Genomic DNA, 24,317 nt, shown 5'->3' on the forward strand with positions numbered 1-24,317 from the left:
ACATATTAATAATATGCATGGACGGGGACAGAACGGGATTTACCCCTCATGGTGATCACATCGAAAAGGTCTCTGATGAGTGAGGAGCTGGGCGGATTTGAATGAAGTTTGGTGGTCAAGAAAAACAGATTACGTGAATTGAATTTGGGTCACGTGAAATATTAGCAACTCTCTTGCTTCCTACTCCTTCGATTCCTTCTCTATTTCTTCACCATCCAACAGAGTCATTGAGCTATTTCGGATACAGCTGACGCGGTTTCGGCCAGGCAGCCATCATTACTTGGACGATGCCAGCCGGAATGTCAAACTATACGCGCCTATCCGAGAACAGAGGAACCAAAAATGATGCCGATTCGTGCTCCCACCTTGTATCGGCCACGAAAGCCGCCGACATGCGTCTCCACAAAGAACCGTACACAGCTCGGAAAAGGCCTTTGAGGCTCTGGTCGGTAGATGATCCTCCAGCTGATCTGTGTGCTCCTTATTCCAGGAACAGCTCCGAGAGATCTAGCCTACTGGATGCTACCATCCTCTGACAGGTTAGCCACGAATATACAGTATCTTACACCGACCAATTACTGCGCCATTGGGAACACGTTCTCTCCGCAGTATACACGAAGGACCCAGCTCAGCCTTGACCATCTCATTCGGGTCAAGATGACACGTGACCTATCCGACGACCAATGAAAACGAAGGGCAAGCAAAAGGATCTTCACTCGGCCCCCAATTTTCGGGCTTTGCATTGGAGAACATTTGGATCAAGAAGATTAAGCTCGTCGCTTAATCTTTAGATCTCAATCCGAGTGCGTCAAGCGGTCCAGCATATCATGTTCAAGGGTTTCCGAGACCAGGGACCAAAGCCCCGTGGCTGGACACAGATTGAAGAAGGACCACGAGCAGGGGGAAATGCATATAAAGCCCTCTTAGACCGCAAATATATTTGACATTGCTACAGAGCATTTGTTCTTCACACAATTGTTCTTCTTCAACCATGGCTTCTCGCTCTCTTCTTATCTTGCTGCTGAGCAACTTATTAATCCACACAGTAATGTCTACGTTCCTTCGACCGAAGGGAAAAATTTCTAACCTCAAGTCGCTCCTCGACCCGAGCATTTCATTGTCCTACAAAGAAGTATGTAGAACTACCTCCTACTTCTTGTAGCTTCGCCCAGCTGATGACCAACAGACACATATCTGCGAAACCACTCCTGACGTCAAGTCATATAGTGGCTACGTGAACCTTCCTCCAAACCCTGCCGAGGGGCGCGATTACCCTATTCACACATTCTTTTGGTTCTTCGAAGCTCGAAAGGACCCCGCCAATGCTCCATTCTCTCTTTGGCTTCAAGGAGGTCCCGGTGCGCCTTCTATACCTGCTGCGTTAGGCGAAAACGGTCCTTGCTTTGTCACACCTGATTCCAAGGGAACTATTCTTAATCCTTGGTCTTGGAACAACGAAGTCAATATGCTCTACATCGATCAGCCAGTCCAGGTCGGTTTCTCTTATGAGACCATCGTCAATGGCACGATCGACGAGACAGTATCACCATTCAGCGTGACGGCTTACGATGGCGCAACCCTGGAATCTCTTGAGACGAACTCGACTCTCCTGAGTGGCAGATTTGCATCTCAAGGGCCTTTGTCAACAGCAAACAGTACAATGTCTGCTGCTCGTGCCAGTTGGCACTTCATGCAGATATGGATGCAAGAGTGCGCTGCCCACATTCTCTGGTCTCTGGAGGTTTGTGCTGACGATCCCAATCATGACAGGTTCCCGAAATACCGGCCAAAGGACAACGAATTCAGCATCTGGGGCGAAAGCTACGCCGGTCACTACGCTCCCACGTTCGCTGATTTCTTCCTCGCACAAAATAAGCTTGTTGCAAATGGAACTCTCGATAGCTCTGCCGTTCCCTTACGCCTCGATACCGTCGGTCTCGTCAATGCCTGCATTGACATCGAGACTCAGGTGCCCCTCTACCCTCAGATGGCCTATAATAACACATACGGACTCCAAATCATCAACGAGACCGAGTACAAATCTGCTGTGGAAAGTTTTCCAGCTTGTCGGAAGATGGTGGAAACGTGTCGGTCTCTCGCCGAGGAACATGACCCGTTTGGATTCGGGAATGTGACAGACGTGAACAAGGCATGCAGTGATGCTTTCGAGTTTTGCTTCGGGACCATGTGGGATAGTTACAATAATTATGGAGTGAGTCATGGTGTCCAAATTGTGCCGGGCTTAAAACTGACAACCCATTTCAGCGAAATGTGTTTGATATCACGGCCAAGCTCCCAGATTCCTTTCCACCGAAATATGCCGCCGGATACCTGAACCGCAGAGATATTCAATCCCACCTTGGCGTTCTTCTCAATTTCACGGGAATGTCTGAGGCCGTAAGTAACGGTACATTCATCCCCAAACCGTGACTGAATTTAAGAGGACTTGCTAATGGCAACAAGGATTCACTGCGACTGGAGATTTCGTTCTCGGACACAACCTCGCCGCCCTGGGGAAGTTCCTGGACCAAGGCATCAAAGTTGCTCTGATGTACGGTGATCGAGATTATCAATGCAATTGTGAGTGGACAAGAATCTGGAACGATCCGCGGCTAACACAAACCCCAAGGGCTAGGAGGCGAGCAAATTAGTTTGGCGATAGATTCCGACAATACCCTCAAATTTCACCAGGCTGGATATGCCAATATTCAAGTAAATGAAACATACGTTGGAGGAGTCGTCCGACAGTATGAAAACTTGTCCTTTTCACGGGTTTTTGGAGCAGGTCACGAGGGTAAGTAGATGCGAGCATCATTCTGCCGTCGCATTAATTGACGGGCTCATCGCAGCCTCCTGGTACCAACCGGAAACAGCATATCGGATTTTCAACCGCGTCATGTCGAACGTTGATGTTGCTACCGGGAAATTTTCTACTCGTGGAACATCGTACTCAAGCAAGGGCCCAAGCTCTAGTTTCGCAATCAAGAACACCATACCTACCCATCCAGCACGGACATGTTACTTCTGGGATATCCTGGAGACATGTACACCGTCACAGACTGAGATGATCCGCAATGGTTCTGCAATCCTGGAAGACTTTGTCATGGTCGGCTACCAGCTAGTCAACGGGACCATCAACTATTATTAGACATGGTGAGGAAGCCGAGGGTTCCTGTCAAACCACGGCTTTCAGTTTTATATACCAAGAACGATCCCTTTTTTGGTGGAGGGGGGGGCCTGAAAGCTTACTTAGTTAACATGAGGGTCGCTTGATCGAGCATTTTGATTATGATTTGGCCGCTCGCATAGGTCACGTTTTTTGGGGGGCCAAAGAGGTGCAGTACTTAGCCTTCTGCAGAGAAAGGGATGTCTATAAGAATTAATCTCTTGTGCTCTTCATGTGTCGCAAGTGCTTAATGCCGTCAGAAAATGAATACTCAGATATACGTACATGGAACCAATCAGGAGAAAACGGGCTTTCTTACCCAAAGTGAAGACCGGGTGTGGAACATGCAAGTGCGTGTCCACCCTCTTCTGGTGTCGAGGAAACCATCGAGACTAACGTGTACTTTCCAATGCGAAGAGCTCGCAAAGTCAAGTGTGACGAGCAGAAACCGGAATGTCATCGATGCGTCTCCACTGGTCGAAAGTGCGATGGCTATCAACAGCTGTCGAATACTCCTTCACCCAGCAATAACATCTTGCAGATACACTCTGATCTCTTTGCGTCTCAGACCGAGAGAAGAAGCTTTGACTACTTCCAGACGCGGGCTTGTCAGGATCTGGGCAGGTACTTCCATTTTCCGTTCTGGTCTCGAGAAGTTCTACAAGCAGCGATCCACTTTCCACCTATCCGACACCTGGTTATTGCCCTTGGAGCTGCATATGAGAGCTTTACATTGGAGGGCTCCAACGAACCAAACCCGCATGAATCTGCGGCGGGGATGCAGTTTGCTCTTCAGCAATCCAATCACTCCATTCGACATATGCACAATCTCTTTCAGTCGGCTTCGACGAACGGCCAATCCCTCGAGAGCACATGCTGTATCCTGACAGCGTCCATACTTTTTACCTATCTTTCCAGCCTTCAGGGATATCTAGGACAGGCGATTGAGCATATCCGTTCAGGATTGAAACTTCTGCAAGACTTTGATGCCTCTCCGTGGCGTCAAGAGGCCTCAAATCCAGCTTATCCAGTTCCCATCGAGCTGCTACGCTCGATTCTTATTGCCATGTACGGGCAAGTTCGATGTATGATCAACGACGAGGCTCTGACGAAGTGGGATCGGGACTTGCTTGTGTGCGACGTGGAACCTGTGTTTTGGTTTTCATCCGTCGCGGACGCGCATAATTACGTCGAGAGCCTCTTTCAGAACATGCTTGCTTTCCTTCAGACAACAGAATTCAATCCTCCTAGAACACCGGACCAGCTTGCTGCATTTCAGACGCGACGAAACGAACTGTTGCGTGCACTCAAGAGTAGCTGTGAGGCACTGGAACTTCTTTCCTCCCACCAGTCACTCTCGGCAGGTAGCCATCCCGTCGAGAACGGCATCACTATTCTTCGCCTGTACCACACCCTAATAGAAATGAGATTGCGGATGGACGCTCTTCGGCCAGACAAACGTGAAGCCACCTTCGACGCTTTGGAGCCCCAACTTGAGAAGATGCTAGAGTATTGTGGACTCTTGGTCAACGATGACCCAGCCGGATCAACGCGCGCCTTATGCCATTCGGGCCTCGGGATCGTCATGCCTCTCCATACTGTTGCCGCACGCTGCCGGAACCCGCAACTTCGGAGAAAGGCGCTGGATATGTTGCTCAAGGGTGCGCGACGGGAATGTCTTTGGGACGGCATCATGACTGGCAAGATTGCTGCAAAAACGCTGGAAATTGAGGAACAGAGGGTTCTCGAGGAAGAAGAGGTAGATTTCTCATCGGCCGAGGAGTTGAGAAAGAATGTCCCGGACGAGAGAAGAGTCCGAGAGGTCAAGATTGAATTTCATGGAGAAAGAAAAGCCCGTCTTCAATTTATAACGGTGGGAAATTGGAAAAGAAATGAAACGGGTGTTCAACATGTCATTGAGTGGTGATTTACAGGACTCGGAGGGCACCGGTCCTGGCCCATATCTAGGTTGATCTCGTGGATCGACATCCTGCTCACTGAAGAAATATCAGACATGTAGAATAAAGGAGGTCCAATTGACAGTGAGATATGCGGATAGAGGTAGGGCCCCATGAGGGTGGATGAAATGTACATTATCTGGGCAACTTAGAAGAAGACATCTGCAAGAATAAGCTCTCTGAATCATTATTAAGCCTTGGACGAAGAAGGCGATGGATTGGTCGTGTCGAACATCCACGTTCGGCTGTTTCAAGGCGTGTAGGCCTGCAACTTTCGACATGCAGGACTTCTGCATTAGATCTAGTCAGGGACAGCCAGTAAGCAATATAGAACGAAGCCTCATAGTAGATCTCACGCGTCAATTCTGCCTTTAAGGATCTGAATCCGACGACGTTGCTCGAATATGCTGGGATGATCGACTTCTCCTCCTTCATCGGACCACGGCTGAAGCGTAGGCTTGAGCAGACGCCGTGCATCAAATAAAAATGATGCCAGAACAGTTACACAAAGAAATATACTATCTCGGGGTCAAACAGGACTTTGATCCAGGCCTCGCCTGGCTTGTCACCGAGGGCAGGCCGAAGGCGCAAGGAGAAAGCAAAGTAGCGGTGTATAGTATGTATTTGTGCTGTCTCTTCCCTCCAACATTCCCTAGGGCGTCATGCAGAAGACAAAATCAAGCAGAAGAGAAGCCACGGCGGTTAAGTGTGCTGGTTACTTTGGTGAGTCGCCTATGAGGCACTATTTAAATAGCGCTAGTGCCATTAGTAGTGTGGACTAGCCCTAGTATGGTAAAAGCGGCCATCTTTTGCTACGATCTACTCTCTGCTGCCCACCTGCGTACAGTCTTTTCATAGATCATTATTCCTTTTGATATTGTTGTCCAATGCAGCAGCCTTTTTGCCGTCCTCCTGATGTCCTGCCTGGCCCCCCATCTATCTCGAGACGCTGTTGAAGCCCGACGTAAGATTCCTCCACACGCACAAGGCCGTGTCGAGAAGCCCATCCCAGGCCACTAAAACATCGATCGGACCAAACCAGAGCTTGAATGATACGCTGTTGCCAGGCTTGAACGGTGCGACTCAGCCAAACAGGGCTCCTGCGCCGTGTATCCTCAATAACAACTAAGTCCTAACATGGTACGCCCATAATGACTACATACGCGCATGCTATCGACCAGCCACGAACTCCGTCCGTCTTTGCACCCAGAGTTTACCATATTTACACCATGAAACCGTCTGCGTTACCCGCATCTCATCACTGCTGCCGCAGCCTTGTTGGATAATGAAGTCCTATCCCGCTACTTCATCTCGCACTTTTCACGAGCTGCATGGACCGACCAGCTTGGGTTTCATATCTTCCTGACACTTTGGTGATCTGTTTTGGCATATCCTCAACATATTATACACTGATCTACCATTCTGCCTACTCCTCTCATCTACGGGACCGCTTGGATAACATCGCGGTTATCTTTCCAATTCTGGGATCTTTCATTGCAGGGATTTATATCGGATTCTACTGCGAACCACATCTGCAGAAGATTTACAGATCGATGGCACGTCACGGCCTCTCTAGTCAGTCGTCCACTCCTAACTGGGACTTTTCAGATTGGCACCCCGGGTCTCTTGAGAGGCTTTCCTGTTGTGGATCCTCCTCTGCAAAGCACGAAATGCAGAAACCTTCGCCTCTCTGCCTTTCTTGCAGCGGGATTCTCAGTGTTTGGCCCTATCATTCATGCTGCCACCATCTTTACGTACCAACAATTTGACAAATACGCGGCCCTGAGATACTACTACCACCTTGAAGGCATGATCATTCTAATCGGGTTCTTGTTCTATGCATGGAGGCTAGGCTACATTCTCTCACACACGAGATCGTCTCTAATGCCTGGATCATGGGACCCCGGAAATTTCGGCATCTTGGGGCACCTCCCATTAGCTATTTCGCGTCCTCGTTTTCTGGGCACTGTTGTACCTCCGTATGAAACATGGGCCATGTTTAAATGGAACTATGAGAATCAACGATGCCAAACACATGCGTAAGGAAAGGCGCATACCGTCAATTAGATCCTCCCTTACGATATTCAATCAGAGACAAATATTAGCCGAATGTGTATGGGGTTTCCCGATACCCTAGATGAAGGCCCTGGCTTCAAGAGCCTCAGGAGGCATGCTAATAGAAATGTCGGGCTCTGTGGTTTGTATTCGAGCACGATCGCCACCCAAGTGCACAATCATGACGATAGACCCAGCGAATTCTCCCACGGTCGGGAGTGACTCGAATCCTTCAGTCTTGCGCAGCTCCTGCTTCACAATGTCGATTGCCTCGTCTCAATTTTCCTAGTCAGATTGTGAAGCCACCCGGTAGTCGAAGTGCCTCCTACGAACCTCCCGAGCGCCGTCCCAAATCGCGTGATCTCTGGTTGTAGCACAAGAGCACTTCCTTTGCGCTACCATGACCTTGTCTCCCTCGAAGTCACCTGCTTCAATTTTGCTCTGAAGGAACTGGGGCTGGGACCATTTGTCCATCCCTGCCACGGAAGTGGCGCCCGGACAGGTCTGGCGGTCTTCGCAGTTTCTTGGACGGGCTCTATACTCAGCATGTAGGCGAGAGAGTTGACGAGGGTTACCCTGCCTGGCTTAAGCATGCGGTACGTCTCTCAAGGCGTCGACGCCGTCGCGGGGTAGCACGAACACCGGTCCATTTGCAATTGAGTAAGTGAATGTCTCATCGAGGAGCGAGAGCGCGTTGGAATTCATACGCACGGACTCGGTGGGCCAACCCTTCCTCCGCTGCACGCATGCTGCAGATTTTGAGAATTTCTTGGTTCATATCTGTGCCGCTGGTCGAGACTGTTGCTACTGTAGACGGGGTCAGAATCAGAGTCAGACATTGCAGCCACGACTGCGGCGGTGCTGGTGCCGTGAAGGATGGGGGTGTTTGTGCAAGGGACGCCTTGGCGACCAGTTCATGGTAGAACTCTGGGAGTTGGAGCAAGACAGTCAAAGAGTTGTCTCTGGTTATCATAAAATGCACAAGAGCATCAGATTCTTGCTTATGTAACGCCAAATGCAGCGAATCGGTGAGGCCAGGCAATCGGTGTTGATCTAAGGCTGGAGAATTACCACTTAGAAAACTGGTTGCCTAATGAAGAGTGGTGACCAATTCCAACTCATCCCCTCATCCAATATTGTAACGAAAGTATGTACTTTGTCCACATTGAGTCACGGTGAAGCCAAAGCGGCCTTTGCAAAGCCGAAGGTACCCATTCATTGATATAACCACCATCGATTGGAATAGATGATGACGCTAGCCTCCGGCGCCCTTGGTTGGATTTTGCTACTGTCAAGGCTGATATGTACAACTTTGGCATCGTTTGAAGTGGTGGAGCACTTCAACTGGGCAACAATCCAGTCCTCTAAGGAGCTTCAGTATCACAAGTGTTATGGCTCCTTCGAATGCTCCAAACTCGAGGTCCCCCTTGACTGGTCGAACCTCTCAAATCCCAACACCATTTCTCTTGCGATCGTCAGGCTGCCTGCTGTTGTCGACGTTGCAGACGAGTCTTTCGGCGGTACTATCGTCATCAATCCAGGAGGCCCGGGCGGCTCGGGAGTTGGCTTTACCCTAACCGCGGGAAAGGGCATACAGAAAATCGTCGATAATGACAACCAACACTTTGAGATCCTCTCATTCGACCCTCGCGGTATACAGTTCTCAGGTCCCGAGGTAGCCTGCTTTCATGATAATTCCGCACGAATTGAGTTGTCCATGCGGAGCACAGGAGCTGGGAGCCTCGAATCAAGTCAGTATGCTACTGATTTGAAATGGGGCATTGATCAAGCTATTGGGCTTGCGTGCCAACGAACCAACAACGGACACTTTCCGGATGGCTCGAACAGCCGTCAGTTCGTGAGCACAGCTTTGGTAGCGCGAGACATGGTGGAAATCATCGATCGGGTCGATGCCGACTTACAGAAGGAATTGCAATTGAGAGGCAGACCACGACAGGATCGACAGAAGCCTATGTCTTCGGATTCGCAAAGCGACCCCCCGCTACTGAATTATTGGGGGTTTTCTTACGGTACGTACCTGGGCAATACTTTTGCCAGTATGTTCCCCGAACGCATCGGCCGGATGGTGCTGGACGGAGTTGTCGATGCGGATGATTATGCTGCCACCGGCTGGACGACCAATCTTCAAGACAACAACAAGACCTGGGCCAAGTTCTTTGAGTACTGCCACGAAGCAGGGTCGAAATGTGCCTTGTTCGAACCTTCGATTCGTGGACCAGAGGAAATTCAAGCAAAAGTTGAGGCATTCCTTGCAGAGCTCCAGGACAACCCAATCCCATTCGTCTACAATGGCAATGCCTATATTCACACATACTTCGACATGAAAGCCGTTATCCACGCTCATTTATACTCACCGTATCCTCTCTGGCCCCTCCTCGCACTCATGTTGTTTGCTCTCATGGAAGGAGACGTCTCGACAGCAGCGGCAGTTTGGCGGCGTTCCGTACCGCGAGGCTTTCCGCCTTCTGTCCCATTACCACTACCACCTCTCCTTCCGATACACACCACTCCCAACGGCATTATGGACAACCGGACACGTCTTTTCGACTATCCGTGGCGTTGGGAAGCTACAATGTCGGTCCTTTGCGGTGATGGTGACGATATTACGTCCTGGACGAAACCCGATTATGCAGAATATCTTACTTTATTGGAGTCACAATCCCCCTTGGTCGGATCGATCTGGGCAGAAATCATCTTACCCTGCATTCACTGGCCGGCCTCTGTGCGTCCGGCATCTCAAAATCGGTTCACGGGTCCTTTCAAATCCAACCTAACAGATTATGATTCTCGTGGTAGTCCCCTCTTGTTCATTGGAAACACGGCGGATCCGGTGACACCAGTGCGCAATGCAGTCAAGATGTCCGAAAGGCATGAGGGGAGTGTGGTTCTTACGCAGGATAAGCCTGGACATTGTTCAGGAATCACCAGGCCGAATGAATGCGTCTCTGAGATTGTGAGGGCTTTCTTCGCTCATGGGACATTGCCAAAACCTGGCCTTGTATGTGATGGTACCAGGAGGCCATGGGATGACCTCTAGGCAATGAGTCACAGTTACCTTGGGGGGGAGCTGTGGGAAAGCGCATGTCCTGACGAGAGAGTCTATGTCTGGTACAGCCAAAAATATGTACAAGCGAAAGGGAAAAGTTTCCCGAAAATGGGCACGTGATATCAAAATTCCATTCCACGATCCAATAAACTCCCACTTCAATTTCCCCGTGACAGAATTAAATAGCGCTTCGTACCGATCATGTTTTAATTTGGTCTGATTCACTCTTTTGCCAAGAAAAAAAGCTGACAAGACTTTTTTCTTTTTTTTTAAAAAAATCCCGAGAACCTTATTCCACAAAAATTCAAATTTCGGCCACCATGGTGTCCCCATTCCTGTCCCCAGGCCCGGTCACGAAAGAGGATGACTTAGCCTCTCTGCACCTTCGTAGAGATCTATCACTACCAATCATCCTCACCACTCAAGCCACCAGTGCCGAAGACGAAGGCTACGCTGAGGGCGTCGTTACCAACACTCGTTTCGGATCGTTCCCTCACTCCACCATCATCGGAGCACCATGGGGAAGTCAAATTCGCGCGAGCAAAGTCGACACGGGATCTCGAGGGTGGAAGGGGAAGGACACTGCGAACGCGAAGAAACGTAAAGCTGATGCGCTGACGGAAGCAAATGGAGGCGCAACCGCACCACCGGTGCTCAAGGACGCTATCGCTGCGAGTTCGGGATTTGTGCACGTGCTACAACCTACGCCTGAAAGCTGGACGACGAGTCTGCCGCATCGAACGCAGGTGGTGTACACGCCGGATTACAGCTACATTCTGCACAGGATCAGAGCGAGGCCGGGATCAAGACTGATAGAAGCTGGAAGCGGGAGTGGAAGCTTCACGCACGCTGCCGCTCGAGCAGTCTTCAACGGCTATCCGGATCGTCGTGTTGAGAATGACGCTGATAGCGAACCTTCTGCCGCGGATGCCCAATGTTTCGGCCAGGTCTTCACATTCGAGTTCCATGAGGAACGGCATAAGAAGGTCAAGGCGGAGATGGCCGAGCACGGGTTAGATACTATTGTCCACGCGACACATCGAGACGTATATCGGGATGGGTTTCTCCTGGACGATGAAGACAGTCCTGGGAAAAAATCTCCTCGAGCCAATGCTGTGTTTCTGGATTTACCTGCGCCATGGGAGGCATTGCCTCATCTAACACGAAGCGAGCAGGAGAGCGTACCCAGTGTCCTGGACCCACTGTCGGCTACGTCCATCTGTACATTCAGTCCCTGCATTGAGCAGGCTCAAAAGACGATATCCGCTCTCCGAAGGTTCGACTGGCTGGACGTAGAAATGGTTGAGGTGCAACATAAGCGGATAGACATTCGACGAGAGTACACGGGCCATCAATACGAAGGGATGCGAGGAGTGAATGCTTTCGCAGCGGACGTCGACGAAGCTATTGCGAGGCTACGAGAAGTGGAGCAGCGTGCGGAGAGTTTCCATGCTGGGACATCAGAGGATGGCAAACTTGCCAAGAGCGTGCAGGCGCAGCAGGACGCAGGTAAATTGCCTTTCAACGGCGGGAAACTCGTTCATCGAACAGAGTTGGAGTTGAAGACGCATAGCGCGTACCTAGTCTTCGCTGTTCTTCCGAGGGCTTGGACAGAAGAGGATGAAGCAGCCGCACAATCCAAATGGTCCAAGCATGTCAAGATCACATCGAATGTTCCGAAGAGTCAGCGACAACTTAAGAAGGAGGCGAAGCAGAGAGCAAGAAGTCAAAATAAAAGTGATGCGAAGGTGGCGAACGACGAGGAAACGGAAAATGGTGGTCAATGATGAAGACTGCACTCAATGGGAATGACGAAACCGTGCAGAGATCTACTGCAGCAGCCCCGACTTTGCTCGGACTCTTGACCTGATTCAGGTTGAACGTTGCATGGCATGAGCCTGGTCCTTCGTGCGCGCGACATTCATGGAACAAAGAGTCTCGGAAGTAATAGGCGCCGGGAAAATGAAATGCACTCCGTATTGATTGAATGTTCAAAATTATAGGATGCCTGGGACGTTGTTCTTCAAGCTGAAGGATTTCATCAGGAAAACGTGGCAAGGGTCCTCACAGCCTGACACGTGACGTTGCGAGGTGGACAGGCACAATTGAGAAAATGAGAAATTTTCAAAACTATTTGCGCCACGAGCAGAAAATGAGAAGGGTTTTCCCGAACCTAGGCCAACCCGCGAGGGTCTTTCTCTCAACCATGTTAAGCACTGCCACAAACCCCAGTGCAAAATTGATTGGGCCTATGGCGAGGCTACTCCAAAGAAGCGCTATACTTTGGCGGGTAGGCGTTGCGAAGAAAATTGGCCCAACTCCCAATGACCGAGATACAAACGGCCGAAGACTGGCTTTGTGACATGATCCTGATCTGTCATTCTCTGATTTGAAACGCTCCACTCTCTGGCTATTTGCCGAGCGTTGTCTTTTCTTGATCCTACAATCCATGCGAGGTAATGAACTACGCTGGAGAGAGGTTGCCTTGCTCTTCGCACCTGTTCCTGCAAAGGGTCGTTCACCACGGACACGGGGTCTTAGCAGTGCCACCGTGCAAGCACAGTGCACAGAGCTCGAACTTCTTGGTTCGGTCCCGCAGGGTCGCAGCCTTATCTGAGCTGATGATGTTATGCAGGGGTCTTGGTTACTCATAACATTTTGGGCAAACGCTGGGCTGTGGGCGGGGGATAAATTTTACTATAAGACCCAGGAAGTCGACAGCATCAGGATTTCGGTTCTGAAACATTTAAAATCTCCTCCCATCATCTTGTCTTTTGGAGATCCACAACATCACGTTCAGTTCCTAATTTTCCTAGGCTCATCATTTTGACCCGGCAGCGATTTTGTTCTTGCCCATTTGCTCTGGGGAGAGATCAAGAGACTCGCCAACATGATATTCAGGCCAGCCGACGACCCTCTCGCTCACGTGGTGGCTTTGGCCACTCGAGCACTCGACAGCGGACCTGCAGATAAAACTCCCGAGGAATGGGCGACAGAAGGTCGATACAACTATGCGCCATCTTTCGCTGCAGCAGTCGTTTTCATCGCTTTGTATGGCATTGCACTGGCGATCAACTTGTTCCAGATGTTTCGACATCGAGCTTGGTTCTGGTGGGTGATGAACTTCGCTATCATCCGTAAGTCCTTCTCCTGGTCTTTGGCATCCTTGATTTGGAAACTGCATCTGAACCGCGAGCTTTGTAAATGAGGATTGGAGGCCAGCGCTGACAGTCAATCAGTTGAATTCGTCGGATATCTCTCTCGCGCCATCTCGATCAAGAATCTCGACGAAAGAGGCCCTTTCATTGTCCAAACCGTTCTCATCCTCGTGGCACCAGCAGTCATGGCGGCCGCCTGCTACATGGCGTTCGGCCGCGTCGTTCTGTGGGTTGTACCCGTCCGATTCCAGTCCGCACGACACCTCTGGGTTCCCGCCCGTCGCCTTACACCCGTCTTCGTGGGCTTCGACGTGCTCAGTTTCGTCGTGCAAACCATCGGTGGTGCTATGATCGCAGGGTCCAACGACCAAGAAAACATCGAACGTGGAAGAGACGTGGTGCTGGCCGGGTTGGGTCTACAACTCTTCACTTTTGGCTTTTTCGTCATCGCCAGCTTCCGACTTTTCGTCATGTTGCGCACGACGCTGCGTGACGTGGCCCTGACCAAGGAGCGCAACTGGCAACTTTTCCTGATGGTCATCAATGTCGCCAACGTCTTTATCCTCATTCGAACGATCCTGCGTCTGATCGAATACTCGCTGGGCACCAGCAACTACTTACTCAACAATGAGTGGTTCTTCTATGTCTTCGACTCGAGCATGATGTACATCGTCGTCATCATCTTTATCATTTTCCACCCCGGTCATTTCCTGCCATTCTTGGGCATTCGGAGAAAAGCGATGCAGTTTTCCAAGAATGCCGACAAAGGACCATTTGGAAAATTGGCCAGAGGGTCTGTGGACATGGAGGCCGCGTGAGATACCCCAAAATTGAGAACTACGGAGTACGGCAACAATAACGGCATTGCCGACGGAAGTGAGCAGTACCTGTACCAGTACGTGTAACTCGTGAGTGTGCAAGTCCAGAGTGTGTGACACGGACCATGCGTTGGCGTATGGGAATGGCGCAAAAAGGACCAAGAGAATTACCAAGTCAACAGCCTCTGGACATTCGCTTGAAGGTTTTTTAGTTTTTGATAATACTTTCTGCAAACAACAAATCGATGATCAAGCCAAGAACCCCGACTCTCCTTCTCCTCGCCTGTCTCCCTACCTATTGTGTCTGCACGGATCAGAGATGCCGAGATAGCAAGAGAAAAAGGACAAATCGTGACTCTTCAACTCTGATATTACTCTCCGTTCGGGAGTTGCAGGTCGCAGCTACAGTCGCAGAAAATGAGGGGAACAAGACTTCGAGTGCATTGTATCGTTCGTGCATCGTGCCGGTGCATGAGCCAAGGGAGACACCGTGGACCAAGTTGGGTCTTTCTCCCCGGTCAGTTCCTGAGCTCTTTTTTGCTGCGCCTCAATCTAATGTTCTTGGCCTGGATATCAATTGGGCGAGTTGCTGGTCGGCGTTCCACTGGATGCCACTGCAGAAGATTCGAAGATACCGAATGGATTAGGGTTGCACGTGGAGATGGATATTGGTCGGATACCCGTACGGCCTAAGTTTTTGGTTTATTGATAGTGGGTGGTGGTGAGGGAGGGTTACAGGCCCGGAAGGTGAAAAATGGAGTACGGAGAACAAACGCGGACTGCATTGGGTTTAACGATAGAAGGAGACGAAGGATCCTTTCGATTTCGGAGGGCGAAGCGATTGGAGATGATACAAAAAGTATGGTTCATGGGAAACCGAAATGGAGATGGGAGATGGATTCGTGTCGCATGGGTTATGGAGAAAGGATATCGGTAGATCCCTCGCATTACATGGACCAGTGGCACGTAACTCTAAATGTTAAGTTAACTTAATCACGTCTTGTCGGTACTCTCTTTCATCATCTCGGGACGTTCCCGTCACGGCCTGAAGGACTGAGCTCGAGCGCTGCTCACTTTCGCCATCTTTTGACATTTGCCCGTTCCGTAATCTTTCACCGTGTCGCGGGCGGACATCCAGCATCCACTTCCCCCCCTCCCCTTTTTCCAGGCCCCAAGGGGCTGCGGGCCGTGGGCCGTGGGGCCTGGACGCCAGAAACTTCAGCAGTGCTGATCAAATGCGATCAAGAGGGCCTGACTCCAAGGATCACGGACAAGTCATGAAGACTTTTTGGCCCTGCCCATCTCGTCTCTTACCCACGGATTGGGACAAAACTCGAACTCGTTTAAACAACTTGACCCAAGTCCTTTTGACGAAGCCACCGGCGCCCTCCATCTTCGCCTCTAGTGCCTCTAATGCGGCGGGTAATTACCCGGTGGAACTTCTTGTGTGATACCATTGACACCCATACCGGTGCTATCAGATAGAGTCGTTGATCGAAAGCCTTCCTTTGGCCAAACTCTGCCAGCGGTCCAATCAACCACCATACAAGGTGTACACCAGTACTGACTCGTCCTGGCTCGGCTACTAAAGATACCAAGCTCTCACCAACGGGGGTGCCAACCATGGCGATAATCATCTCCTCAGCATTGGTGGGAATTGGCATTCTCCATTACAGTATGCTTGGGCCCCAAATGTCGCGCGGTCGCCACTCTTTCTTGTCGCATCTCATGCCACATTGATAGGGTGTTGTTTCATCGTGCCTTGCTAGTTTTGCCTGCAGGTTGTCGCATTATCGCTCCGTCCAAGGGGATCTGTACCGAGCATGTGTCTCCCCCGTGTCCACATGTGCCCATGTTCGCCTTATTGAACGATTTCATTTTCTCTGCCCGTGCTAGTGCGGTGCTCTGCGCCTAGCAATGCCCCCCCGAGATTACGCAGTTTCTGACCTGATCACTAGGCTATGCGATGAATGAACTACCACTTTTGTATCTGATCGGTCCGCGTCTTTTGTAGTCTGATTCCCCAGCCCACCTGTCCTGGTTGGCCCAACTCCTCTCAGCTTTGGCACGTCTTGCGTTGCGTCCCATTTTTTGGGGGGGAGGGGGGTTTGCGTGCCAGTACAGATTATCTTTTTTGGGAGGGGCTGCGGCGCGGCGCCGTTTCTTGCCATGCGGTGTGGGCAAAGGCAGGGCAGGGCATGCGTGTCGCTGAAAGTCTTAAACGCGTTCAACCGTATCCCTGACAGTCATAGTACATATATGTCGTTCGGTGGCCGCCCCTTTTTTTTCTCCTTCATAGATATGAAACGCAATGGTTCTGTCTCTTAGTATTCATTGCCGTCAGGCACGCGTCCCTTTCCCGTGATGAAGCTGCCTACCACTCGGCTGCTTCTGATCCCGCTGGCTATTGTCGTGGGGGGGATCGCCATCTTTCTGACCATTTCACACGTCATCATTCCTTTATTTTTATGGTTTTCTCCGACTTTAAACCCGTACTTGTATGACTGGGGCTTGTATGGGGCTTTCCCATCCCAGACATTTATAACAAATGGCTTCGCATCGCCACGGATAGTCACGATAAAGGAGGAGGGTGGCTGCGATGGAGGACTGGTTTTCCTCACGATCCAGGGGGACTCGGTACGGCAGGGGGGGCCGGCGATATTCAATTCCAAGAATCAACTGGTGTGGGCGACGACAGATTATAAATACACGATGAATTTTCAACCTCAGCTCTATCAGGGTAAGCAGTATTTGACCTTTTGGTCAGGAAGGAAGGAAGGCACTTTGGGGTTGGGCTCGTATTATATGGTGAGTCCTCTCCCCTCCATGGGTTTTCGTCGAACATGGGAATTGAGATTAAATTAGCTGGACGAGTCGTACCGAGTGGCACACGAAGTTTCCGCCGTGGGAGACAACCTCCATGGCGATCTCCACGAATTTAAAATCACCCAGGACGACACCGCGCTCATGACCTTTTACAATGTCACCCCGGCGGATCTATCTTCGTTGGGCAAATTTTCCAATGGTTGGCTCATCGACAGCGGCTTTCAGGAAGTCGACATTGAGACCGGCAATCTCCTTTTCGAGTGGAGAGCCTCGGATCATTTCCAAGTCTCGGAAACTTTCATGACCAACCCATTCGGTGGATATATCAAGAGCATCCCCTTTGACTTTTTCCACATCAACAGCGTCGACAAGGACTCGCAAGGAAACTACCTAATTTCGTCCCGTCATACGCACACCATCACCTGCATCAGCCCCAAAGGCGAGACTCTATGGATTCTTGGGGGGGAGCGGAACCAATTCGAGGATCTTTCCGGAGGAGATGCGCTGAATTTTAGATGGCAGCACGACGCGAGATGGGTGTCCGAGGAAGAGGGAATCATCACTCTCTTTGACAATAAGGAAGCGGGCCCGTTACATGTCGACGGTCCATACAGCCGAGGCATGATGTTGAAGCTGGATATCGCCCACAAGACAGTGACGCTCTTGCATGATTATGTCTCTCTGCAACAAGGTCGGGCACCTTCGCAGGGATCCGTACAGTTTCTTCGGGAGAAAAATCACGTGTTCGTCGGATGGGGCCATTACCCGGCACTTAGCGAATTCGACGCGGACGGAAACCTGCTGTGTGAGACGCATTATGGTGCATCGAGACTCCATTTCTTTGGACGGGTTGTGTCCTATCGAGCCTTCAAGAACTCAGACTGGGTGGGAAAACCCCTCGATCCTCCCGTGGCCAAGATCCAGGATCAAACACTTTTTGTCAGCTGGAACGGTGCGACAGAGGTATCGGCCTGGACCCTGCAAGGAGCGGAGGCCCAAGATGGCGAAAACGAATTTATCGACCTCGATATTGTTGACAAAGACGAGTTCGAAGAGAGCTTTGATCTGAGCTCATTAACGGGATATTCTCGTTTCCGTGTGGCTGCTCTGGACAAGAATGGCCAATTACTTGGACTCTCGCCAGTGGTCACTCCTCAAAGGGAAGGGGGCTGGTGGAGCTTTTTGTTGGTGGTATTTTTATGGGCACTTGTCATCCGAGCGGGTTGGTCGGGATACAAATGGCTCTCCAATAGGAGCGATAGAATCGGGCTGAGCTGGAAGGGGTATTTGCCATTGAGGAATTCAGCATGACATTCGGAGTCTCGAGTCTTGGGGCGGGCGTTGATGATTCAGTATAGCATTTATCACGACATTTCTCATCATGATGAAGAACTAGAATGACTGTGCATACGATTACGGAGTAATAGTGGCTTGGTACAGTACCTGGCTGACTCACAGAGAATGGAGTCGACCTGATACTTGTGAGAGAAGAGAAGAAAAGAAAACGTGACCAGGAGACCCTATTAATTGGCGCGCTAAACACTTATTAGTTGAGTCTGGGGTATCAAAGTACCGTTTTTCAAGGCAAGTCGACCGAAAAGGCTCGGCATCCATCTGCGTTGACTTAATCATGGGTGACTCCAGCGTCCCTGGCGCCCGATTATATTGAGCCTGAGGTTGGTGAGTTGTGAGTCAGTGGTTGAGGGCTCATGAGCTATTTGAGACGTTCTTTCTGCTCATCAGCGTCACATCTCTGCAAAGCCCTCAAGATGTCTCAGCCTCCCTGGAGTTTGCCTACCGGCTCAACCCACCAGCCGCAATTAAAAGTCTACAACTCGCTGACGCGATCCAAAGTTCCCTTCGTTCCCCTACAGCCCGAGCACATCACCTGGTATGCTTGCGGTCCCACTGTCTACGATGACGCTCACTTGGGTCATGCCCGCAATTATGTTACTACCGACATCATTCGTCGGATTCTGCGAGACTACTTTCACTTCCAAGTTCGATTCGTTATGAATATCACCGATGTTGACGACAAAATCATCCTGCGGGCCAGGCAGAGACATCTTTACGATGAATACAAGAAGAACCATAGGTATGAGGACAGAGGACCCAATTAAAGATTTTCAGAATTGACTTCCTGCCCAGATATATCGACGACCAAGTCCGTCAAGACGTCCGACGTGCCTGGCATTACTATATCCAAAAAAATCTGAAACGATTGGGCCCCAAAACTCTCGTCACTCCCGAAACCTTCGACGACATCATCGAGCATACCTATGCGGATATCCTTCTCGGCGGAAGCTTGGAGGCAGGAACCAAACCTGGTGACAAGGAAGCCAAAATCAAGATGCACATCCATACGGCCATGATCGCTGCCAAAGCTTTACTGCAAGATCCCAAACTCTTGACCCCTCACGAATTCTACAACCGCGTAAGCGATGTGATGTGCCTCGCGCTCGACGAACAGCTGGGAAAGAGTATTCGAGGAGATGATTACGCCGTTTTTACCAAACTGACGAAAGAGTACGAGAACCGATTTTTCCAAGACATGCACGACCTCAATGTCATGGATCCAGATGATCTAGTCCGAGTCACAGAAAATGGCAAGGAGATTGCCGACTTTGTCAAGAAGATTGTCGACCACCACTTCGCTTACCGGACATCAGACGGGTCAGTATACTTTGACATAAAAGCGTTTGAAGCGGCCGGATATCCTTATGCTAGGCTAGCACCTTGGAGTCGAAACGACAAAGACCTTCAAGCAGATGGAGAAGGCGCGCTCTCTCAAAAGGATGAAAGCTTCAAGAGATCCGATGCCGACTTTGCTTTGTGGAAAGCATCTAAACCCGGTGAACCAAGTTGGGAAAGTGAATGGGGCCTCGGCCGACCAGGATGGCACATTGAATGCTCCGCAATGGCCTCGGGAAAACTTGGCCGTCAAATAGATATTCATTCTGGAGGAATCGACTTGGCCTTTCCACACCACGATAACGAACTTGCTCAGAGTGAAGCATTTTGGGCCGATGGCAACCAATGGGTGAACTATTTCCTCCACATGGGCCATTTGTCCATACAAGGCTCCAAAATGTCAAAGTCGTTGAAAAATTTCACCACCATTCGTGAAGCACTTCATGTCAGAAAAGAATGGACGGCTCGGAGTCTTCGGATTGTCTTCTTGCTTGGGAATTGGAAAGATGGCATAGAGATCACCGATGATATGGTGGTCGAAGGCAGAAATTGGGAGGACAGAGTGGACAACTTCTTCCTCAATGCCATGGAGAATCTCAAAGATGCGAATGCGACAGACGAGCAACCAGGAATCCTCCAAGATGTTCTTCGGGATGCAGAGGAAAAGGTCCGGGCTGCACTCTTGGACTCGTTCAATACCCCGGTCGCCATGAACACGATTTCGGCGCTGATTAATGCCTACAACAGTGCGAGAAAATCCGACCTGACGGTGTACGATCACAGAAACATCGCACTCTTTGTCACACGTCTCGTCAATACCTTTGGTCTCAATGGTTCAGAGCCGGCCGACACAGGACAAATAGGCTGGAAAGGTATCGATATTCCCGAAGCCGCAAAAGAATATGTCTACCCCCTGGCTAAGATGAGAGATGAACTTCGACAAGCTGCAATTGCGAAATCCATCACGGCTGAAAAGGTTCAGGAAATCGTCTCCACGTCGCCCGGTCTGGAAGAGCCATCCGCTATGGGAAGGCCAAGGCCATCGTACGCTCGAGCCTTGAGTGAGTTCAGCAGAAATGCCCTCGAGATGGCATCACCCGTCGAGTCGGGTGATCTCAATAAACAGATCCTAGCACTCTGTGACCGCGTCCGAGACGTGGATCTTTGGCAATTGGACATCTACCTTGAAGACCGTGAAAACGCTCCCGCTCTGGTTCGACCTGTCACTGAAGGTCTCAAAGCCGTACGACGCGAGCGAGAAGATAAGGCTCGCCAAAAGGAGGAAGCGAAGAAAAAGAGAGAGCGTGATGCGCAAGAGAAGTTGCAGAAGGGAAGACTCAGTCCTATGGAAATGTTCAAACCCCCAAATTCTAGCGAGTACTCGGCCTGGGATCCTGACGGGATACCAACTGCTGCGAAGGACGGTTCTCCTTTGACGGCGTCACGGGTCAAGAAGTTGAAGAAGGAATGGGATGCTCAAAGAAAAGCGCATGAAAAGTATTTGGCTGCGATGCAGAACGGTTCGACTGCTCAATAGTTGTTAGCCCGTTGATTTTGGCACCCTTTTTATTTCTCTCTTTCTCTTTTTTTCTGTTTTGACAGGGCCCCTTTCGTCATTCACCTTCCTCGGAACGAGTGTATTAGATACCCATACCCAGGTTGAAACCGGTCATCCGTCATATGACATGCCATGCCACGACACGCTTTGCCGATCCAAACGCCTTATAATTCTAGATCCGTATGGCACAGTTCTCCTCGTTTCGTTCGACACTCTATGCTTCGCCTTCACCTTCCAAATGATAACGTTCATATCCTTCCCTCCCCTTTCAATCCCTGGTACAGCGCCAACGCAGCCAACGTCTTGCCGTCCCGTCCCGCCACCTTCCACACTTCATCCAGCCTCACGATCTTCAACGTGATTTTCTCCCCATGGCCCCTAAGCCCGGTCAATTTGCCTTTGAGTTCGTCAATCGATGCCTGAGGCACTGTCTTGCGCGCCAGGAAAATGGGTATGAATTCATCACTGCCACCGGGCGATGGGTATATGGCTGCTTGGAGATGGGGTTCATCTACATCACTACTTTTGACATCACTCCCAGTGGCAGTATGGTGAGCAGGATCAGGGACCCATTCCGAAGGTGAAATACGTGCTTGCATTGTCAACTGTGTCAAATCGAGTAGTTCATCTGCCGCGATTTCCAAACCGGTCTCCTCGCGTATCTCCTTGGCGGCGGCGCCCGCGAACGTGCCGCTATCATCGATCATTCCGGCAGGAAGCTCGACAAAGCTGAGAGACCCCGCGGCAATGCGCGGCTGGATGGTCAAGATCACGTATTCTTCTCGCGTGTCCGTCCATCGATGCGTTGACTCGGGAGACAAGATGATGAGCATCGTAACGCTCCCGCCGCGCATGAATACGGCGCCTGGCAAATGCTCACCGGCATCGTTGGTGACGGTGGCTTTTAACTTGAGAAATCCGAGCCGATCACCTAGAAAAAAGTCGACGGATTGGATCGCGACTGAGCGTAGAGCATAAGGAGAGAAATGGAACGGATGGGCTTGTGAGGTGTATTGTAGAGACAGGGACTTTTGTAGTGTGCCCAGCCAGAGTTTGAAGGCGGGAAAGGTAAGAAGTTGGTCCTTTGTGAGGGATGATGGGTGGGTTATGGGGATGCTAGGGTTCGAGTCAGGGAGATGGAATGTGGATGTCCCGGCGGTGGTGGAAGACATGGTTCTGGATAGAGAGGATGATGAGAGCGCAGGGGTGGGTAAAACGCGTCTGATGAGAAGGGGAGACAAATTCCTCAGCCTTGAAACCATCAGGGGGAGAGGAGGGAGAGTGAAAATGTCCTCCATGAAGAAATGAATGAAGGACATGTTCGTCCTGTGCAAAGTAGGAGGAGAGTAGAAATTGATCCGTGATGTTGGAATCGACCAATCGGCATGCAACAACGGTCTTGGTTTTTTCCGTGACTGGCCACCCCGGTAACCACCTAGTAGGGACTTCCTCGATGTTCCCTTTGGTATTGCTTCTATCTCAGGCTATCTCCTTGCATTTGGTAAATGACTCATCAATCGCAATTGATGCCTGACTCCTCTGATTCGATTTGCCGCTTCCTCCTTCCACCAATGCTTCAACCAATGACCCATGAAGCCACGACGACTTTCACCCTCCGGAACCCACCGTACACCTATTTCCACCTATCTCTCCAGTCTCTGCCACCACAGCCTCAACAATCCCTCGACGAGATAACAGCTCGCTCATACCTGACCGCGGCACTGCGGCAATACCTGGGTCTGACAGGCACGGCCATTGGGATCGACATTTTAAAAGTCAATGGCGCCAACGTCTGGATCCGAATCCCCAGGGACGATGAAATGGCTGTCACTGGCGCATTGAGTCAGTGGGTCAGCTCTCAGGGCGTCAATTTAAGGATCGAGGCCAGAGGGAGTTGGCTGGGTGGCGTGGTCGCGAGAGGGGAAAGGGATCGAAACCTTTGGAGCCTGGGAAACTAGTCGGAGATAATTCAAGAAGAGCGGTGCTCCCTTCCCAACATCATGCACGGGATTGGGACAGATTAACGTCACTCACGAACGCGGCACTAAAGATACACGAGGAACGAATCGAAGCTGAACGCGGAACAAGCAACTATAGCAGCATTGAATTGGGCTAAAAATTTGCAACACGGCTCAGGCTCGGTCACCATCGCCACGTTCCTGCCCAAATCAAGGGTTGCACCAAACTTGAAGGGGCAGAATCAAGTCGCCGGAATAAATCCTCACTCCAACGCCTGCTTCAAAGAAATCTCGTCCGAATCACTATCATCCACCAGATGTCTCCTTTCATCCTCATCGAGTCCACAATCTCTTTTCCTCTCCTTCGGAGCTGTGCGAAACACTCTCATCAGAACCTTGAGAGTGGCGGCTACAAAAGCCCCTACGTCAGCAATCACAGACCGGGAATCCACACAGATTTTCACCAAACTCACCCTTCTTTCCCTTCGCCTCCCCTTCGGTCTGCAAACTCATCCGCCGATCATTCTTGAATGCCTTCTTGAGAACCTTCTCTTCTTCCTTCCGGCTTTTCTCGGCCATGAGGTACCGGGCGCGGAGCTGGTTGAATGCTTGGACCTCGTAATCATGTTGGACTGAAAATGGTGAAACGGACATTATGAATTCGGCAAATGGTGAGATGATGATGGTTTCAAGTCCCCCCCCCCCGAAGGGTCTGACAGGCATCAAGGGACGTTGACGGAGGATGCCGTCGACGCAAAGGATTTATGCTGATCTGTAAGAGTCGCTGGTTACAAAGAAGGAGGAGGAAACACAATTTACGATACGCCCTTCAAACGGGAGCTGAAGGAACTCTCTTTCAACCTCTACGAAACGAAAGAAACCCCCAAAATATAGGGATCATTTTCAGAATTCGAGCCATCTCAGCCTCTTTTATCCTCTCCAGGACGACGTCCCTCCTAGTGCACAACAGAGCAACCGATCCTGGTCGGAAGGAGAAATCACGCAATCGCACCAACTCACCCAGCATTATCAATACAATCAACAGAATATAACTCAGCCGTT

The 24,317-nt window shown here is 50.6% G+C and overlaps 10 protein-coding genes across 10 annotated transcripts; 8 read left to right on the plus strand and 2 right to left on the minus strand.

The window, feature by feature from the left end:
• Positions 1-1,048: 1,048 nt before the first annotated feature.
• Positions 1,049-3,148, plus strand: Z518_01330 (uncharacterized protein; the record flags this gene model as incomplete). Its single annotated transcript, XM_013421931.1, has 6 exons — positions 1,049-1,132; positions 1,187-2,212; positions 2,266-2,407; positions 2,464-2,580; positions 2,630-2,794; positions 2,850-3,148. 6 exons carry the CDS (start codon positions 1,049-1,051, stop codon positions 3,146-3,148), a joined length of 1,833 nt encoding a protein of 610 aa, XP_013277385.1.
• Positions 3,149-3,575: 427 nt separating this feature from the next.
• On the plus strand, positions 3,576-5,093 carry Z518_01331 (uncharacterized protein; the record flags this gene model as incomplete). The annotated part of the gene is made up of 1 exon (XM_013421932.1): positions 3,576-5,093. One exon carries the CDS (start codon positions 3,576-3,578, stop codon positions 5,091-5,093), a length of 1,518 nt encoding a protein of 505 aa, XP_013277386.1.
• Positions 5,094-8,428: 3,335 nt separating this feature from the next.
• Z518_01332 (uncharacterized protein) lies at positions 8,429-10,237 on the plus strand (the record flags this gene model as incomplete). The annotated part of the gene is made up of 1 exon (XM_013421933.1): positions 8,429-10,237. The coding sequence occupies one exon, from the start codon at positions 8,429-8,431 to the stop codon at positions 10,235-10,237; it is 1,809 nt and encodes a 602-aa protein (XP_013277387.1).
• Positions 10,238-10,566: 329 nt separating this feature from the next.
• Positions 10,567-12,033, plus strand: Z518_01333 (uncharacterized protein; the record flags this gene model as incomplete). The annotated part of the gene is made up of 1 exon (XM_013421934.1): positions 10,567-12,033. The coding sequence occupies one exon, from the start codon at positions 10,567-10,569 to the stop codon at positions 12,031-12,033; it is 1,467 nt and encodes a 488-aa protein (XP_013277388.1).
• Positions 12,034-13,136: 1,103 nt separating this feature from the next.
• Z518_01334 (uncharacterized protein) lies at positions 13,137-14,222 on the plus strand (the record flags this gene model as incomplete). Its single annotated transcript, XM_013421935.1, has 2 exons — positions 13,137-13,383; positions 13,486-14,222. 2 exons carry the CDS (start codon positions 13,137-13,139, stop codon positions 14,220-14,222), a joined length of 984 nt encoding a protein of 327 aa, XP_013277389.1.
• A 2,364-nt stretch (positions 14,223-16,586) lies between these two features.
• On the plus strand, positions 16,587-18,359 carry Z518_01335 (uncharacterized protein; the record flags this gene model as incomplete). The annotated part of the gene is made up of 2 exons (XM_013421936.1): positions 16,587-17,030; positions 17,088-18,359. The coding sequence occupies 2 exons, from the start codon at positions 16,587-16,589 to the stop codon at positions 18,357-18,359; spliced, it is 1,716 nt and encodes a 571-aa protein (XP_013277390.1).
• A 458-nt stretch (positions 18,360-18,817) lies between these two features.
• Positions 18,818-21,276, plus strand: Z518_01336 (cysteine-tRNA ligase; the record flags this gene model as incomplete). The annotated part of the gene is made up of 2 exons (XM_013421937.1): positions 18,818-19,143; positions 19,197-21,276. The coding sequence occupies 2 exons, from the start codon at positions 18,818-18,820 to the stop codon at positions 21,274-21,276; spliced, it is 2,406 nt and encodes an 801-aa protein (XP_013277391.1).
• A 269-nt stretch (positions 21,277-21,545) lies between these two features.
• Positions 21,546-22,469, minus strand: Z518_01337 (uncharacterized protein; the record flags this gene model as incomplete). Its single annotated transcript, XM_013421938.1, has 1 exon — positions 21,546-22,469. The coding sequence occupies one exon, from the start codon at positions 22,467-22,469 to the stop codon at positions 21,546-21,548; it is 924 nt and encodes a 307-aa protein (XP_013277392.1).
• A 411-nt stretch (positions 22,470-22,880) lies between these two features.
• Positions 22,881-23,255, plus strand: Z518_01338 (uncharacterized protein; the record flags this gene model as incomplete). The annotated part of the gene is made up of 1 exon (XM_013421939.1): positions 22,881-23,255. The coding sequence occupies one exon, from the start codon at positions 22,881-22,883 to the stop codon at positions 23,253-23,255; it is 375 nt and encodes a 124-aa protein (XP_013277393.1).
• Positions 23,256-23,518: 263 nt separating this feature from the next.
• Z518_01339 (uncharacterized protein) lies at positions 23,519-23,909 on the minus strand (the record flags this gene model as incomplete). The annotated part of the gene is made up of 2 exons (XM_013421940.1): positions 23,519-23,664; positions 23,729-23,909. 2 exons carry the CDS (start codon positions 23,907-23,909, stop codon positions 23,519-23,521), a joined length of 327 nt encoding a protein of 108 aa, XP_013277394.1.
• Between the last annotated feature and the right edge of the window lie 408 nt (positions 23,910-24,317).

The sequence above is a fragment of the Rhinocladiella mackenziei genome, assembly GCF_000835555.1.
Source record: "Rhinocladiella mackenziei CBS 650.93 unplaced genomic scaffold supercont1.1, whole genome shotgun sequence".
Lineage (NCBI taxonomy): Eukaryota > Fungi > Ascomycota > Eurotiomycetes > Chaetothyriales > Herpotrichiellaceae > Rhinocladiella > Rhinocladiella mackenziei.